The 18267-nt window shown below is 38.5% G+C and overlaps 2 protein-coding genes and 1 pseudogene across 7 annotated transcripts in view; 2 read left to right on the top strand and 1 right to left on the bottom strand.

Moving 5' to 3' along the window:
* The first annotated feature begins 265 nt into the window (after positions 1 to 265).
* LOC125617204 lies at positions 266 to 3179 on the top strand (annotated as a pseudogene).
* Positions 3180 to 11231: 8052 nt separating this feature from the next.
* Positions 11232 to 16523, bottom strand: Srsf7 (serine and arginine rich splicing factor 7). Of its 4 annotated transcripts, none has more exons than XM_015479742.2 (8): positions 16354 to 16521; positions 15367 to 15547; positions 14606 to 14782; positions 13649 to 13723; positions 13467 to 13568; positions 12627 to 12680; positions 12129 to 12164; positions 11232 to 11530 (listed from the first exon to the last, which is right to left on the bottom strand). In XM_015479742.2, exons 1-8 carry the CDS (start codon positions 16379 to 16381, stop codon positions 11476 to 11478), a joined length of 708 nt encoding a protein of 235 aa, XP_015335228.1. In that variant the 5' UTR covers positions 16382 to 16521; the 3' UTR covers positions 11232 to 11475. The 4 variants fall into 4 exon arrangements, with proteins under 4 accessions (XP_015335228.1, XP_015335227.1, XP_015335230.1 ...); XM_015479741.2 differs by having other exon boundaries at positions 13458 to 13568; positions 16354 to 16516; XM_015479744.2 differs by lacking the exon at positions 12129 to 12164 and having other exon boundaries at positions 16354 to 16523.
* Positions 16524 to 16568: 45 nt separating this feature from the next.
* Positions 16569 to 18267, top strand: part of LOC107137338 (tetratricopeptide repeat protein 39B-like) — a 17781-nt gene continuing 16082 nt past the window's right edge. Inside the window, exons 1-2 of one of the 3 annotated variants that reach the window (XM_048804527.1) lie at positions 16569 to 16968; positions 17710 to 17773. The gene's annotated coding sequence lies outside the window, so the exon portion shown is untranslated. Of the gene's footprint in view, positions 16990 to 17709; positions 17774 to 18267 lie in introns of all 3 variants that reach the window. The other 2 variants (XM_048804526.1, XM_015479740.2) reach the window with 2 other exon arrangements.

The raw sequence follows: 18267 nt of genomic DNA, 5'->3' as shown, positions 1-18267 counted from the left end.
GCAGGTAAAAGGATGGAGTTGGAGAATATAATGCTAAGTGAAGTAAGCCAATCCAAAAAAACCATACGCCAAAATGTCTTCTCTGATATAGCTGATTCATAATGGGATGGCTCGGGGGTGGGGAGCATGGAAGGAATAGATGAACTTTAGATAGGGCAAAGGAGAGGGAGAAGAATGGAAGTGGCATGGGGATAGAAAAGATGGTAGAATGAGACGGACATCATTACCCCCTAAGTACATGAATGAAAACACGAATGGTGTGATTCTACTTTGTGTACAGAGACATGAAAAATTGTGCTCTTTTTGTGTAACATGAATTGCATTCTGCTGTCATATATAACAAATTAAATTTTTAAAAAAATTGCACCATGACAGAGCTGGGAGCACTGAGCACTATCTTTGGTACTACTAATTTTACTTGGCCTGTTTTGTCACCTATGAGACAAAGGGATTAGACTTTGTAAGATGAACATATATCTGTAGGGCAGGATGTCAAGCTGGGCCACTTGTCAAGTTCTTTTCTCCTCAGGCCCAGGCCCTCCCTATGACTATGATGAAGGGGTACTGAAAGGGTAGACAACAAATGCTCAAACTGGCCAGAGCACTGAATAACCAATGCTGGGAGCCTGGAACTTTGTTCTATTTCTCTTCCTGGCTGGATTTGAGCAGGTATGGAGGCCTAATTAGATCACTCTAGAGCTCCTACAATCTCTGGACAATTAAATTCTGTTAGCACTTTGCCAGGATTCTCCTCTACTAATTGTTCATTCTCACTTCATTGTAATGGCTGTGGAAGTGTTTGAATGGATTATTTCATCTGATCCTTACTTCCCTGTAAAATAGGTGGTAAAGTCCTTGTGAAGAAGCTATTAGCTGGAGAAAGGCATACTGCTAGAAAGTAGCAGATCTAAAACACATCTCCAAATCAATCCTTTGATAAGAAACCCAGTGCAAGGACTGGGGATGTGGCTTGGTGGCAAAGTGCTTACCTAGCATGTGCAAGGCCCTGAATTTAATCCCCAGCACCAAACATAAATAAGAAACTCAGTGCATGTTCTACTGGCACAATATTTTAAAAAGAAAGAAACTCCCCAATTTTTCCTATCACACAGGAAAAAAAATCTAAGATTCATAATATACAGTGTTGATAAATGGAGAATTTCCTCTCCATCACAATTGGTAGAAACATAAATACAACTTTTTTAGAAGGAAATTTAGCAGAATCCATCAGTATTGACAAACTTTAAAATTCATGATCTAACAATTCCACATTAGAAATGTTTTATAAAAATACTAGCATAAATGTGTAAAGAAATTCAGACAAGTTTGTTCATTGAAACCTAATTGGCAATTAGGGGAAAAAAAGAAAAAGAATGTTTAAATAATTCCACAAACATTACTATAAAGACTAAAATGGCATACCATATAGGTTGAGCTACTGTGACCATTCAGTGACCAATGACAATCCAACCTTGAAAGATGAAGTTTAGTGTCAATAAATACTGGATAATGGGCTGAGGTTGTGGCTCAGTGGTAGAGTGCTTACCTAGCACATGGGAAGCCCTGTGTTAGATCCTCATCACCACATAAAAATGAAGGTATTGTGTCCAACTACAACTAAAAAAAATCAGTATTTAAAAAAAATAATGGTAGCTGGCAGAATAACTCAGTAGCATATGCCAAATAAAATAAATACTGGTAGTTTACAAAAAGCACGACATAAAAAACTACAGGACAATTCCATTTCAAAGCAGCTGAGCCTACCATGAAGACGCCATGAGCAAAGGTCTCCCTCCTGAGCTGAAAACATTTGTGGACAAGAGGTTATGGAAATTAAACAGTGGCAGACATGTCTAAGGAATTTTGCAGGGCTTTGATCCCTTTATGAATCTTATGACAGATGAATGTGTGGAAATGGCAACTAGTGGGCAACCTAATAATACCTAAATAGTCTAATTTGAGGAAATAAACATTATCAGCATGTTAGAAGCCTTGGAACAAGTATAATGACTTTCAGAAATGCATCTCCTCTCTCAAAGGGCCTGTTTATATGATGTAAAAATCAGGTCACTGGGGATGAAACCCAAGGCCTTGTACATGTTAAGCAAGTGCTCTATCACTGACCTACATTCCCAGCCCAGGTTGGATCCTTTTGCTAGGAAGTGCATTACTGAGACAAGTGGCAAAATTTGAATGGGACCTTTGAACGGTGTATGGGAGTGTTTGGTGCTATTTTGGAGCTATTCATGCAACTTTTCTGTAAATTTGATTCTTTTTTTTTCAAGAAGATAGTGACTTCCAGCCATTCTAATTTTAGTGCCTTAAATTTTTTCAATTGCAAAAGGAAAAGTTTTGTCTTTAGCAATTCAAACTGTACCAATCATTAAAAAGTTAAATATTCTCCATTCCCACACATATTTTATTTCCCAGAGCTCACTGTTGTTTATTTATTTATATATATATATAGTTTTGGTTTTACAAAAGCAGGATATTGTATGTATTATTTGACCTCATCCTTTTTTTCCATTGTATGGATTATCATTTATCCATTCTTGTATTGATAACATTAGGTAGCTTTAAAATTATGCTTCATAATGATCAAAGGATCAACATATTAGCAAGATAAGACTGTTATAACCTTATGTATGTATGTACCTAATAATAGAACCTTCAGATCTTCTGAAGCAACAATTGTACACACAGGCTATGCCTGGAATTACTTTACTACTGGGCATAACTTAATAGTTCTGTTAAATATTGCTTCACATTTCTTGAATAGAATTTATTTTTTAGATTAGTATTTCTTTGAGCACAGTGACCTCTACTGGTACTAATAAAAATGCAGTTTATGCCCCTTTCACCCAGCATAAAGACCAGGGAAACTTAAGAGAAGGACACACTCTCCCTTGAATCACATGTTCTAACTTCCTTTTTATAAGTAGTGATAAACTAGGCTAATCTGCCCAATAACAGACAGTTCACAACAGTGAACTAGCATCGTACAGCAGTGGTTTTCAATCCTGGTTGCACATTAGAATCGTGAGGAGTTTTTAAGATTAATACCAGGCTTCACCATGATTTTTATTTCATCAGAATGTCACTAGGGGGGCTGCAGATAGCTCAGTTGATAGGGTGCTTGCCTCACATGCACAAAGTCCTGGGTTTGATCCCCAGCACCACAAAAAAAAAAAAAAAGTCACTAGGAATGAGAATCCCTAGAGTGAAAACTTTCCCTCTTTTGTCAATATTATGTTAAGTGCATAAATGTGTTAAGACAGAATTGTTACAAATCACTCCCTCAAGGAATGAGTTATGGAGAAAACAAGTTTTCCTAGACCATTAGTATGTCTTGGTAAGGCCCTAGGAAAGCCTACCAATAATCTTGGCGCCCAAGATCTTCAGTGATAATAATTTTCAATACTGTAAGGCTGAAGCCTAACATCGAAACCAAGAATTGACAAATATTTTCTGTAAAATAAAAATGAGAGTAAATTCTTTAGGCTATTTGGACTTGCTTGTCTGTCATAATTACTCAACTCTGCCCACTGAAGCACAAAGTCTTGGACATAGGTAAACACATCTATGTTCCAATAAAATTTTAATGATTCTACAATATGAATTTCACATAATCTTCATGTCATGAAATATATTTTTGATTGGCTACTTAAAAATGTAAAATCCATCTCTCCTTAGCTATATGTAAACAGTAGCAGGCCAAATCTGGCCTACAGGCCATAATTTGCTTATCCCTGATTATAATATGGGGGAAAATTTTTTCTCTCAACTCAAAACACCACTTAACAGAAGACACGAATGGTGTGACTCTACCTTGTATACAACCAGAGACATGAAAAATTGTGCTCTATATGTACTTTGAATTGAAATGCATTCTGCTGTCATGTATAACAAATCAGAATAAATTTTTTAAAAAATCACTTAACACTTCTAATGCTAAATGTGTTTTGCACCATCAACAAAGTAATCCTGCAGCATGCACCCAGTATCCCTTTACTCAATTCAATTCTGACAGTATCTGCCTAGAGATAGTGTCAAATCCCAGAAATTGAGGGCTCAGTCCCACATAAATGCTCCCTCTACTTCAGATATCCACTGAAACTAGCAGACTGGCTACTGGGGTCTGCTAGTTTGGGTTCGCAGAACTCCCTTCCTTAGTTCCATTAAATTGCTAGAATGACTCTGGAAAAAACAGAGGAAACAGGAAAACACCATTTATTACAAAAGATATCACAAAGAACACAAATGAACAGTTAGATGCAAGAGATGCATAAGGCAAGGCATGTGGGAAGGGGCCCTTTCTAGGCTCACCACTTAAGGCACCACCATGCATTCAGCTAACCACAAGCTTTGATCCTGTTGGACACTTTTTTTTTTTTTTTTGGCAATGCTGGGAATTGAACCCAGGACCTTACACATATTAGGCAAGCACTCTACCACTGAGCTACACCTCCAGTCCCCTTTTGGGTTTTTTTTTTTAATGGAGGCTTCATTACATAGGAATGATTGATTAAAACCAATGGTTACTGATGATCAATGTAACCTTTGCCCTTTCTCCCCTCCCTGGAGGTTGGAAAGTGGAGTTGAAAGTTCCACCACTCCAAGTGTTGGTCTTTCCAGTGACCAGACCCATCCTAAAGCTTTCTAGAGGTCACCAGCCATCTGTCATCTCACTGGCATACAAAAAGCACCCTTATAGCTAGGTGTAGCTGTGCACAACTGTAATCCCAGCAGCTTGGGAGGCTGAGGCAAGAGGATCGCAAGTTCAAAGCCAGCCTTAGCAACTCAGCAAGGTCCTAAACAAATCAGAAACTGTCTCAACATAAAAAATAAAAAGTATTGGGGATGTGGCTCAGTGGTTAAGCAACCCTGGGTTTAATCCATGGTTCCAAAAAAAAACCAAAAACATTCTCATCACTCAGATTCCAAAGGTTTCAGAAGGGTATTAGGAGACTTCAGCAGGAAATGGAAGACTAAATGTCAATCTCATGAAAATCACACTGGTCTAAAAAAACATTATAAACATTAAAGCCCAACACACCCATATTATTAAAGGAAGCAGTGCATTCTATAAATAGGTTCCCAAGAACTCTGGTGATGGTGCCCCTGACAGGCTGAGATAAACTGACCATCTACCTTTACTTCTGCTGTATATATTTTCTTTATAGATTTTTTTAAAAAAATATTCTGAGGGCTGGGGATGTGGCTCAAGCGGTATCACGCTCGCATGGCATGCGCACCTGGGTTCGATCCTCAGCACCACATACAAATAAAGATGTTGTGTCTGCCAAAAACTAAAAAATATTAAAAAATTCTCTTTAAAAAAAAATTATCCTGAAACCTTATCATTTTTTCTAGAATCTGATTTTTTTTTTCTTTCTTTCAGTACCACTGAGCTATATATTCCCAGTCTTTTTTATTTTTTGAGACAAGGTTGCACTATGTGGCTGAGGCTGGCCTTAAATTTGCAATCCTCCTGCTTCAACCTCCCAAACCACTAGGATTTAAGTCATGGGCCACTGCACCTGGTAAATCTAGATTCCTTAAAGCAATTTTACAACCAAAAATAAAAATCCAGACACCCTCAAACCTTAGTTGATAAAGAAAAACACAGGCACAAAGGATATAGTCTTAGGTAACTGGTAGTCATGAATAAATAGAAGCTGCTGGTCCAACAATCTGACTTCACCACCAAGCTAGCTCACCTGAGTTCACCAACTTTTTTTTTTTTTTGTACCAGGGATTGAACTCAGGGGCACTCGACCACTGAGCCACATCCCCAGCCCTATTTTGTATTATTTAGAGACAGGGTCTGAGTTCCTTAGCGCTCACTTTTGCTGAGGCTGGCTTTGAACTCGATCCTCCTGCCTCAGCCTCCTGAGCTGCTGGGATTACAGGCATATGCCACCACACTTGGCAGTTCACCAACTCTTGGTGTCAACTGAGGCTGTACCCTTTCTAGAAAGAACTTTCTTCAGAGGAATTTTCCACACTCATTCTGAGCAGAACTCTGAGTGGCAGAACTCAAGTTAATCCAAATGAGAGAAAAACTGTGATAAAGTAGCAGAGTTGGGACACTTTAAACAGGAGTCACACAGGCACCAAAAAGGAAAATGTGGCTCAGTCTCACAGAAGAGGTTCCAGTTTTATATACTTGGCTTAATAAAGTTAGAACTAATTCATCCATTAACATTTTCATTCATCAAATACTTAAGGTTCCAAGTTCTTAGCATTTTGGTTCCTCCTGTCACAATGTTTTGTGATGGTATAAATACAGAAGTGAACACACAAATTACAAATAAAGGAGTCCCACTGTAGGTAAAGTTCCAGTATATTGAGAGCAAGGAAACTAAATCAGACTTGCAAACACATGGAAATTTTCCAGAAGGGGGAAAACACGTATTTTACCAAACAAAACAAAATAAAAAAAAACCTATCAGATATATATATATATATACATATATATATATATGTATATATATATATATTTAGTTGGACGAAATACCTTAATTTTATGTGGTGCTAAGGATCGAACCCAGTGCCTCACATGAGCTAGGTGAGCACTCTACCACTGAGCCACAACACCAGGCCCAAGATACCATTTTTTTAACACAGGATTTTTTTAAAAAATCAAGATGGTTGGGGCTGGGAATATAGCTCAGTTGGTTGAGGGCTTGCATCACATGCACAAGGCTCTGGGTTCAACTCCCAGCACCAAAAAAAAAAAAAAAAAAGATTGTACTCTTATCACTGAGCTACATCCCCACTTCTTTTTAATGTTTATTTGTTCATTCATTCATTCGTTCATTCATTCATTTAGTGGTGCTGGGGATTAACCCATGACTTTGCACATGCAAGGCAAGCACTCTACCAACTGAGCTATATCCTCATCACTTTATTTACTTTTTGTGACAAGGTCTTGCAAAATTTCTAAGGCTGGTCTTAAAAACTGCAATCCCCCTGCCTCAGCTCCTAAATCACTAGGATTACAGGTGTACACCACATTCCAAACCAAAACCAACAGGTTTGATAGCCCACCATATCGGCAAAAATACTACAGGAAAACGGGCATACCCTGCCACCAGGGCAAACTAACAATACCCATCCAAAACATAATTTGACCCAGCAATGCCATTTCTAGTAATTATCCTAGACATGTTCACCTGTGCAATGGTGTACTATGCAAGGTATTCAGTTCACTGTGGTAACAGTAATTAGAAACAACCCTCATATTCACCAACAGTTAAGTTCCTGTTAATCCTTTTCTCAGATACCCTCCATGGGAAAAAAGACAACCCTATTAAAATTAGGGCTAAAGACCCTTAACAGATCCTTCACCAAGGATGATGGTAGCTAAGTACATGAAAAGATGCTCTAGGGCTGGGGTTGTGGCTCAGCATTAGAGCACTCACCTAAGCACATTCGAGGCCCTGGGTTTGATCCTCAGCCCCACATAAGTAAATAAAGGTATTGTGTCCAACTACAACTAATAAATAATTTTTAAAAAGATGCTCCACCATCACATGCTGCTGACCAGAAAAATGCAAGATAAAACCCAAACCACCATGCATATATTAGAATGGCCAAACTCCCTAACACTGACAAATGCTTAATAATGCTCATAAGGATGTGGAGCAACCCAAACTCATTCATGCAGCCTACCTGAAAGACAACTAAATGTATTTCACATAATTTTACTCCTTGGCATTTACACAAAGGAAGGAGTTAAACTTATGGCCACATAAAAACCTCACACAACAGCTTTATTCGTAATTATCCAAACTTGGAAGCAACCAAGACTTTCTTTTATTAGGTTAAGTGGAACTGCGGAACTACCAGAGTGTAATTCAACCCCCAAAAGGAGGAAACATGCCTATTAGAAGGTTAAATCAGTCAATCTGAAAAGGTAACATACTATGATTCCAACTATTACGACAATCTGGAAAAAGCAAAATAGATGGTCAAAAAAGTGGTTGCCAGGAATTGATGGGGGAGGGAAGAATAAAGTCAAAACAAGCCAGGTACAGTAGCAGACACCTGTAATCCCAGTAACTTGGGAAGCTCAGGCAGGATGGTAAGTTCAAGGCCAGTCAGGGCAACTTCATGAGACCTGTCTCAAAAAATATAAAGGGATGGAGGGATGGGGACATAGTTCAGTGGTGGAGTGCCCGAGTTTAATCAGCAGTGTGGGAGGGGAAAAAACAAACAAAATCAAACAAAAAACTAGAGTACTCCAGCAATGAAACGTGTGTGATGCCACATGGTAGACAAGTTATTATATATATTTGTCTGAACCCATGGAAAGTTCAACCCTCAAGAACCCTAAGGTAAAACTATGGACTTTAGGTGACAATGTCAAATCAATTTAGGTTCTAACAATTGTACCAATCCAAAAGTTGATACTGGGGGAAATTTACAGGTGTGAGGTGATATGGATTGTAGATAGATATGGGAAATATCGATATGCCTTTCTAAATTTTGTTAATGAACCTAAAATTGCTACCAGTCTTAAAAAATGAACAGGAAAAGTATCTTTAAAAAACCTCCGGGGAAAAGAACTAGATCTTTTCCGAGGTCTAAAAGGTTCCACATGATCCATATCCTGCATCACCTACCCCTTTCCTTCTGGGACCTTTGCTCTCTAACAATTCAAACTACTTTAGGGCCTCTGCACCTACTATGTTCCCCTGACTAGAAAACAGTTCCTCCAGAAGTCAAAGTTGTTATACGCCCCCCGCTTCACTTGCTCAAATGTCACTTAGACAGTCCTTCACAAAATAGCAACAAAGTCCTCTTTTATTAAATAACTCTCCAGAACTTAAGCTCCATTTTAATATACTTGTTCACTTCTGCATCCCAAGGACACATTGAAGAGGTATATAAAAAGTTTACTACACAATACCATCAACTAAACAAGTAAATGCAACATTAAAAAAAATTGACCAAGAGATTTTTACAAGATCGCCAAAATATTAAATGAGAAAAAAGTCAATGTACACTATGCTGCTGTCATGAAAATGTCTACTTGTTACATAGGAATACAACTGTTGAGCGGGCTATGTATCTGAAACTGGTTAAGGTAGCTAAGTCAGGAGTATAAAACCTTGTATCCCATAAGTCAAAAATGACAGGAAATGAAAAAGGCTTGGCAATTGGAAAATCAAAAATCATCAGACATGAAACAAGAGGTTGAGGGGCTGGGAATATAGCTCAGTAGGTAGAGTGCTTGCTTTGCATGCACAAAGTCCTGGGTTCAATCCCCAGCGCACACACAAAAAAAGGCCACATCTTTTCATGATATGGCCATTAACAATGGTACCAAAATGGGTAGGACTATAGGGTTACTTGTATTTTTTCTGATTTTTCCATGTGATTGTCTTTAGTGTTTCACATATTGAAAAAAAAAACTTTCAATTCACAGGTAAAGATTCAATCTTTTCCTACTTCCTACCTAGATAGGAAAAAAAAAACCCGACTAAATTACCAATCTGAGCCCACTTTTTCTTTAATGAGATGGAGTAATAGCATAGTTTTGTTGCTGGGATTAAATGACAATTTTGGTCAGCTTTAACTTTTTAATTAGAAATGAAAATATTTTAATGAATATTTGTTCTAGACATCACAATAGTAGGCTTTCAAACTGTCTACTGGAGCTTTTTTCCTACATATGAAATATTCAGGACATTAACTCCATGAAACTGTCATGAAACTATCATTATTACATAATACACTACTCAACAGTAGGTACAAAGTTGTCAACGAGTAAAGCTGTTGGACTAGGGTCAGTATTCACTTTCTCTGAGGGTAGCAGGATTTCTATCCTTCCTTCATACCCATAATCCTTTCAACACTAACTTCTGGGATGCCACTACTTTTCCATCCAAAAAAAGCTATAGGATTAATGATTCCTACTTTTAGCTCAGGGCTCACACTTCCAAAAACTGAGTATCAGGATTATTTGTTCAATCTCTGCAGATTTATTGTTGAGTAAACTTATCTTTATATAATACAGAACAATTAAAGCTAACCAGTGCAACAAATAAGCCTGCCAATTACACAGCTTTATGCCAACCATATAATGCTCAGTTGTCAAAATTCCAAAACAAAGAACCCAAATAACTTCTAATATACTAGTGATCACTCAGACCACCAAATAAATTTGAGGCAGATCAGTATTCCCAAATTGCATTATCATCCAATGACTTTGTAGAAAAGCCTTAAGAAAACAGACAAGGACAGATTCCTGTGCCACCAGCACTTTTTCCTTTTACACCAAGGTAGAAAATACCTGGTAAAAGTTTGTCCAGAAAACTCTCAAAAATAACCATTGTCCCATTATACTTAATATAGTTAAGTCTGAATAAGAACCTACTGGCTGTAACATTCTAAGGTCTACCATATACTACCAAAAAAACTTAAGCTACATGAAATGTTGCTACTAAATAAGTGGGATTTACAAAACTGCTTTAAGTCTCATTAACATTGCTGATTGACATCATTAATTACTTTGCACCAGCTTGGCAAAATAATGTTGGTTGTTGGGAATTGTGAAACCTAGCTTAGACATAATAGGTCTTTGAACAAAATAAGGTGATCCATTTGAAGGAATACAGAAGAGTATCTAGGCTGGAAAATTTTGCAAAGCTGGTTTACATTTTATTCCAAATCCAGACAATTTCTCATACATGCATTTTTCTTTTTTGGTATAAAATCAGTTAACTAATGTTTGAAAACAAAGAACACTGAATAGAAACCATCCCACCTAATTGCCTGGAAACATCAATAAGCTAAAACAGCCTCCAGAAATCAGTTTCTCCTTACATCTTATATCACATTTACTCAAAAAGCTTTGCTTAGTTCCTGTCATGCTCATTTATAGGTCAATCAGTGGTCCTCTAGATTGACAGATTGAGATCATTAGTTTGATGTCTCTTAACACCAACTTCAGTAAGTTAAACTGAGGGATCTGTCATGATAAACTCATACTATTACAGGGGACTCAAGATCATCTTACCCAGATACAAGGGTAAAATAGAATTTTTCAAAGTCCCTTAAGATGTTGACAAAGTGTTATGTATATAACAGTTAATGATGTTCAAGACTTTTAACACCATTAAACTTTGAATGTAACTCTGTATGAATATTTAATAGTTATCAAGTTTGACTCCTGATGGTTACCAAATTGAGAAGTGTTAATATTGAACACGAATCAAAAATCTAGTTAGAAACATTTTATTTAAATGTGCCAAATAAAAACCCATGTTCAGACCATAAGATGTTAATACATTCAACAAAAAACTTATATTATCTTACTGCTGTGAATTTACAGAGTATTAATCCAGATCCATTTTGATTAGATGGTTGAAATATCCTTCCTAGGTAACATTTTACAGACATCACAAATCCCTTATAATAATGTAAACAAAATAACTTTTCCCTAAAGGGTGAACTTGAGGAACTTCAGTCCATTCTTTCAGGACTTGCACTTCTGCGTGGACTTCCTGATGGGGAACGACTAAAAAGAAAAACATTAGGTTTGGGAACCAATTAGTGTCTACTGAAATATACTCTTTCCAATGTACAGTCAAGGGAAAATAATACTTCAATAAATCCTAATGTACAATGTATTCCTACTAAGGCAAAGATCTAAACTTAGATTAAATTTATATACTTATCCCCCCCACCCATTAGTATTGGCTTTTTTAATAACCTTGCCAAATTCCAAGGTTACATTAAATAGAACAACCATTTGTAGTTCTCTGGCTCCTTAAGGACCAAGAGACAAAATAATTTAGTTGCTAGATTTCAACCATTTGCAAGATTTATGGTTTTCCTCACATGGACTTCATTTCTACCTATTGTCCACAGGTAGAATGTAGGGAAAAAAAAAAAAAAAAAAAAATCAAGCTGCTTAGCAACTAAGGGTTCATAGGACTATACAAAAGTAAAAAACTGTTAAAGGAAAAGCAATCATCTCAGAAACATAATACCTAATCTATATAGCACCAATTCTCCAAAGAGCTCAAAGATTGCTAATTAGGCAAAGCAGACAAATTCTGCAGAGGCCACACTTGATTGGTTAAGACTTTGCAACAAAAGATTATTTAGCTTACCTTCTTTTTGGAGATGGAGATCTGGACTTTGATCGGCTGTCAAAACACGAGAAACTCTATTAAGAAAAAGTACTAACCAATCCCTTCCTTTTAACCACAATACCACAAAACAAACCCGACACTGTCCTGAGCTTAAAAAATGTCAGACTATATATTTTTTTTAATTAAAGTGAACTGCTGTATTGTCACAATTCATCTTTTCCACATACTATCTTAAAAAAACACTTATTTCAGGATGCTTCTCCAATGTCCCTAACAGTTCTAGCAAAGGCCTCTCAACCCCAACAAATCACAAATTTCTAGCACACTTCACATTCCCTCCTCTAAGAAGCCTGCAATAGGCCATGTTTTAATGAAGTTCTCATTTGGCTTAAAAAGGTTTTTGTATTTCCACTTAGGAGTTGACATTTAAAATTTTCAACAATGAAAAACACTTTGAACTCTTTGGATATTGGTGCCATATAACTGGAAGAGCATTTGATCACATTTGTACCTTACCTGCTTCTTGGTCGTGAAAGAGATCGAGATCTAGATCTTGATCTTGACCGGGATCTTTAATAAAAGAAAAATGAAAAGACATTAGTCCATAGGCATTCCTTTTTTGAGCACTGAATTAGATAGGTTAGGAACAAAGGACCTAAAACTGATCAAAATGCAAAATCTTGCCTTGTGTCAATCTAAAGTTGTACAAATGAGTAAGGCTTTTTTCTTAAATCATAAGCAAGTTACACCCAACTACATTGGGCTGATATATGCATCGCAAATATCTTGAGATCCTGCAATAAATTAGACAAACTATCTAGAGATTAGTCCAGTTTTCTCAAATAGACCACAGGATTTGTAATTTCTACTTTTAAAGGGTTTGTTCTATTCAACAGCAAGTAACTGGGTGGCATTCTGAACAACTGCTTCATCATCTATAGTGTTAACATTTTCTAGAGTTGTACAAGTTCCATCTTTTAAGGCATGCTTACTAAGGAAATATATGGTTCCCAACTTGATTTTTCACTTCTCTTAAATGTGTTAAAACTGTCAGCTTCAGACTTGTCATCCTCCAGCCTCAGATTCATAAGTCACTGGAATTACAGGAATGAATCACTATGCCTAGTCCACTATGGCCTCTTAACAAGCTTTAAAATCTTTACTTATGTTTATCTTTACTTGTAAAACTAATGTCCATGTTAGAAATCATAAAAATTAAACTTTTAAATCTCAAACATTCTGAAGCAATTCATTTGAATTTTGTCCTTAAGACACTCCACCACTGTGCTGTTGTGGTCAAGATGTGACAATCCAACTACAAATAAGGAGGAAAAAAGTGTTACATACTGGAAATACCTCGATCCTTTTATAGAACCAGACCTAGATCTTCTGAGTGAAGCTGATCTTGATCTACGAAGAGATACAGATCTTGATCGTCGAGGAGATGCTGATCTTGACCTAAAAATTAAAAGAAACTAAAGTCCATCTCAAAAAAGCCTCCCGCCCCTTGTGAAGATGAATTACTGAAGATTTCTCACCTCCGTCCCCTGCTCCTGCTACGCGAGCGAGAGTATCGCCTTCCTCTGGATCGAGAATGTGATCTAGATCGTGACCTATTTTTCAAGTTAGAAAAATACAAAATATTAGACGATAACTCGTTTTTAGCGTTTTTGTGCCTCTGCTGAAATCAAATCTCAAAACTATTTAAATTTAGTCTCATTTGGAAATAAACTCTGGGCCTAGTTGTTGGATTTTTTTTTTTTTTTTACTACCTAAAAAAAGATTGTTAAAAGCTGAATTACAACTTAGAATTACATAATATAAAACACTGTAATGTGTATTTAAAATAAACCTTGCAAGTTTGCAGGTCGACCCTCTTTGGCCCATGGTCTAGTAGGTCTAGTAGATCTAGACGATCTAGAAGTATCTATAGCCGATCGCTGCATCTAGATGTTTTCTTCAATCTAACGACGATCAAACTGACAGCCAAAAGAGCCAGGTGAGGCTTGATTGACGCAAGAAGATTTTTCTAGTTGGGAATGTGGTCAATCTGGTGTTCCTCTTTCTAAAGCGGAGGGGGGGCCCCAATTGTAAGCCAAATTTACTGTTACGGCGATCACCGTCTCAAATTTTCTGCCCTTTAAAGAATAAGGTGAAGCTAGGTGTAGATGACTCGAGGGGATCTGGCCTCTTATGCTGATCACCTCAAGGTCTAGGAGGATCTTAATTGTCGGATTTGCAAGGCGCCTCAGCATGATATCATAAGGCTCGTGACATTCTGAATCAAGGCGACTGACTCAAACGAAGAAACCTGAAAGGTTTTGACCAGGTTGATTATTAATATATTAACATTTTTAATTAAACAAAAATTGTAAAATACACCTGTACAATTAACATTCAAGTTTATAGAAAAACACTAGTTTCTGCCTTGCTAATAAAAGAATTACTTTGATTAATTAACTAGAATACCAACCATTCCTTTATTAACTAAATACCTGCTTCTTCTTCGACGGCTATAGCGATGACAATCATAAGCATAATGTCCCTTTTCGCCACACTCATAGCATCTATCATTGGGATCAAAGGGACGTCGGGCAGGTGGTCTATCAAAACGAGATCTCCGGGGCATGCCTGTTGATAGTTCAACCCTCACTCGGGAACCACAAATCACCCTGTTAAAAGTAACAAAATTCTAAAGTTAAAAAAAAGTGACCCCCCCCAATACTAGGGATTTAACCCAGGAGCCCACATAACCTAGGCAAGCACTCTACCACCCAGTTACATCCCAAACCTTTTAATTTTTTGAATAATCAGGTCTCATTAAAATTGCCAAGGCCAATTTGGAACTGGGGATCTTCCTGTTTCAGCCTTCCAAGTAGATGGGATTACAAATTAACCCTCAATTTATAACTCTCTTTAACCACTCCTTCCCCTCACAAGCTTTGGCTCTTTACTAAGTTCTTCAACTCCACCCTTGCTACCCTCTTTACCCCCATTAAGTCTGAAGTTCTCAATTCTACAAACATTATTCAAATATTATTTCAAAATTACCATAAATGGTGTATTTTTTGCTTGTTTTTATAATAGGTGTTCCACATTTGGGATGATGGGGCAAAACAGATTTAATCCTCATTGTCTTATCAAGATCAGGTATTTAAGGTTAGGTCTCCAGACTGTAGAACACAAAGCTTAGCACACCAGATCTCTAACCCACAAAACATTTTAATAAGTGTTTCATAATGAACATCTCACTTACTTCCCATCCAGTCCTCGCACAGCATCTTCTGCATCTCTAGGATCTTCAAATTCCACAAAGGCAAATCCTGGGGGATTTCTTGCAATCCATACTGTTCTTAAGGGACCATAATAACTGAAAGCCCTTTCTAACTCTCCTTTGCCAGCACCAGTTCCCAGGTTACCAACATATACCTTGGTTTCTGTTTAAAAAAAAAAAAAAAATGCAACATAACAACGTACATTACCAAAGTTTGGCTCAATGTGACTGAATTCTTTGCCTAAACAGGACATCCTTAAGACACTGTTTTGAGACAGACTCTGGCTACCTTGCCTAGTCAGGTCTCCAACTCCCGGGCTCAAGCAATCTTCCCGCCTCAGCCTTCCCAGGTAGCCAAGACTAGACACCACTGCACCCGGCTTGTACAAAACATATCTAATGCTTTCTCTAGGGTCGAATTTAGTCTTAAAATCAATGAAGTCCATAAACACCCAAGAAGCTAGACTTATAACAAAGTTTTCAGTATTATAATAAGGAGAAAAATCTCCAAAACAGCAAAGACGCCAAGCAAGATATCCCGATTGGGCCGGGCCCGCCCCAATCGGGGNAGCAACCAGATCTGTCCGCTCGAGTGGCGGGAAAGCGCTAAGGAAATGCGCCACCACGGTCGTCAATGTGCGCAAAATGGCAGCCGCCGCCGAGGGGGGGAGGGGGCGGACGGGCAGCTCCAAGAAGGGCAAAGGGAAAATCGTGACCTCGGACCCGACTTCAGGCCCGCGTGGGCGACAAAAATGCCCAAGAACTGGGGACCGGGCTCAGACACCCACCCTCTTATTTCCCATTTCCATTCAACACCCCGCCCCCGCTGCCTCCGGCTTCGTTTGGCGTGCGCCGAAGCCGCCATTACGCACGCGGAATAACCGTCTCCCAACCGCCGCGCCAACCCCACGGCCTCAGAATATTCACTATATGCACAGCATTCTTCTTTACTAGGCCCTAAGCGCTTACCTCCTCCATACCGCCCGTAGCGCGACATGTTGACCGGCCCGCGTGCTCTGCTCTTCAGCTCGCAGCGCCCGGGGCTCGAGTAGTACGGAAGCTGCCACACACACTCACTCGCCAACGGTCCCGGCGGCACTACGAAGAAGAGCCCGGCTTCGCGCTTATATATGCGGCGGCTGGGAGTTTTGCGCATGCGTCATCTCAACGTTCTGCGCGGCACAAAGGAGCTGGGCGGAAACAGCGCGGAGAGAAGCGGCGCGGAGGGAACTGAAGAGGCCAAGGCGCTGGTCACGGGCGGAGGGATACGTTTCCATGGGAACATCACGATTTCCGCCTGTAAACCTGTGGTCTTCCCCGCGGCTTGCCGCTCCATCCCCTCCCTTCCCCTCCCCCTTTCTCTGAACCCCCGGGCTCTTCCTTCCCTTCCCCCTACCCTTTACCCCCCACCCCTTTTCATTTTCCAGTCTAGGAATCCTCAGCGATAGTAATCTTTAGCACAGGTGCTTTAGACCCGCCTATAGGCTGTACACTTTAACCGCTGAGGTTGCAGTTATCGCCGCCTTTTCTTTTGGGGGGCCTGACCTAGTCTGGCTACTCAGAGATCTTTGGGGCTCATCAGAGGTAATCGAGAGTGTGCCCAGGGTGAGAACTCCACGAACCCCGCCATTCTTCGTAATGGTCTTTGCACCATAGGCCTCAAAAGGGGTGATGTCCCCCGAGACTTTGGGTGATAATTCCCCTGCTCTACACTGACCCTCCACCCCCTTTAGAACAAGTCACCAATTTAATCTCCCACGTGGTTGGTCGGAGTTTTTGGATTCTGGGGGACAAAGAATAGAATTGTGGGAGTTCTTCCTAGTTATGTTGAAATTGTGATAAAATCCTAAATCCTTAAAGCATTTTGGCTAGTGGCCATTAGGAAATTATTTGCATCTGAAGTACAAATTTATTTGTTCTTTCTTTCTAGTGCTTTCTGCTTTGTATTGTAGTAACACATCTCATCCACTAATACTCAGATCCTGGGGCTTGGGACGTTTAGTTTAGGTCATCAGTGAGTATCTCACCTCAGCAGGGATAGCAACTTTGCTTGATACACTACCACTCAACATCCATCAAATAAATGAATACCTTTTCATTACATTAGAAATTGCTTAAAATCCAGTTTTGATTTTATGCAATGAATTTGCCAGACACCAACTCCAAAAATACAGAATTAAGTTACTTTTGTCACCCTGCCCCCAACCATAGATGTTAAATCTGGAATACATGAGAGTTGGAAATGTTACACATAAAAGAGGAAATATTTAGGTATTTGTAGTTTTATCTTTTTCATCTGTTGTAACTTTCACTTGGTGTGTATAGGTGTGTGATGCAGAGTACAAGGAAAGGAGGCCTACTTGGTGAATAAAGTATGGATTCTCTCCAGGTAATGCTATAAATTTATATGTATATAGTTCTTCAAATTTATCAAATTATGAAAATAGTTAGTCTCAAGAACATATGTGGCAAGAAAATGAAAGCTCCATAGAAGGTGTAATGTTTGTTCTCCCCAAATCTTATTGATTTTTGTTTTTATCTTCTTAATAGGGTTCTGAAAAGCATTAAATAATTCTTATCAAGATTTTTATATACTTTATGAAAGACAATATCAATTCTGTAATACTTCACTAATTTCACTTTCTTCTATTAAAAATTTAATGATTTATAGCCTGGCACATGGCGCACACCTGTAATTCTAGTGGCTGGGAGGCTGAGTCAGAAGGATCTCAAGTTCAAAGCCAGCCTCAGCAATTTAGCAAGGCCCTAAGCAACTGAGTGAGACCTTGTCTCTAAATAAAATACAAAATAGGGCTGGGGATGTTGCTTAGTTGTTGAGTAGTTTAATCCCCAGTAAAAAAAAAAAAAAAAAAAAAAAAAATT

Source organism: Marmota marmota, unplaced genomic scaffold (genome assembly GCF_001458135.2).
Source record: "Marmota marmota marmota unplaced genomic scaffold, marMar, whole genome shotgun sequence".
NCBI classification, from domain to species: domain Eukaryota; kingdom Metazoa; phylum Chordata; class Mammalia; order Rodentia; family Sciuridae; genus Marmota; species Marmota marmota.
This window is presented reverse-complemented; position numbering and strand designations above follow the sequence as displayed.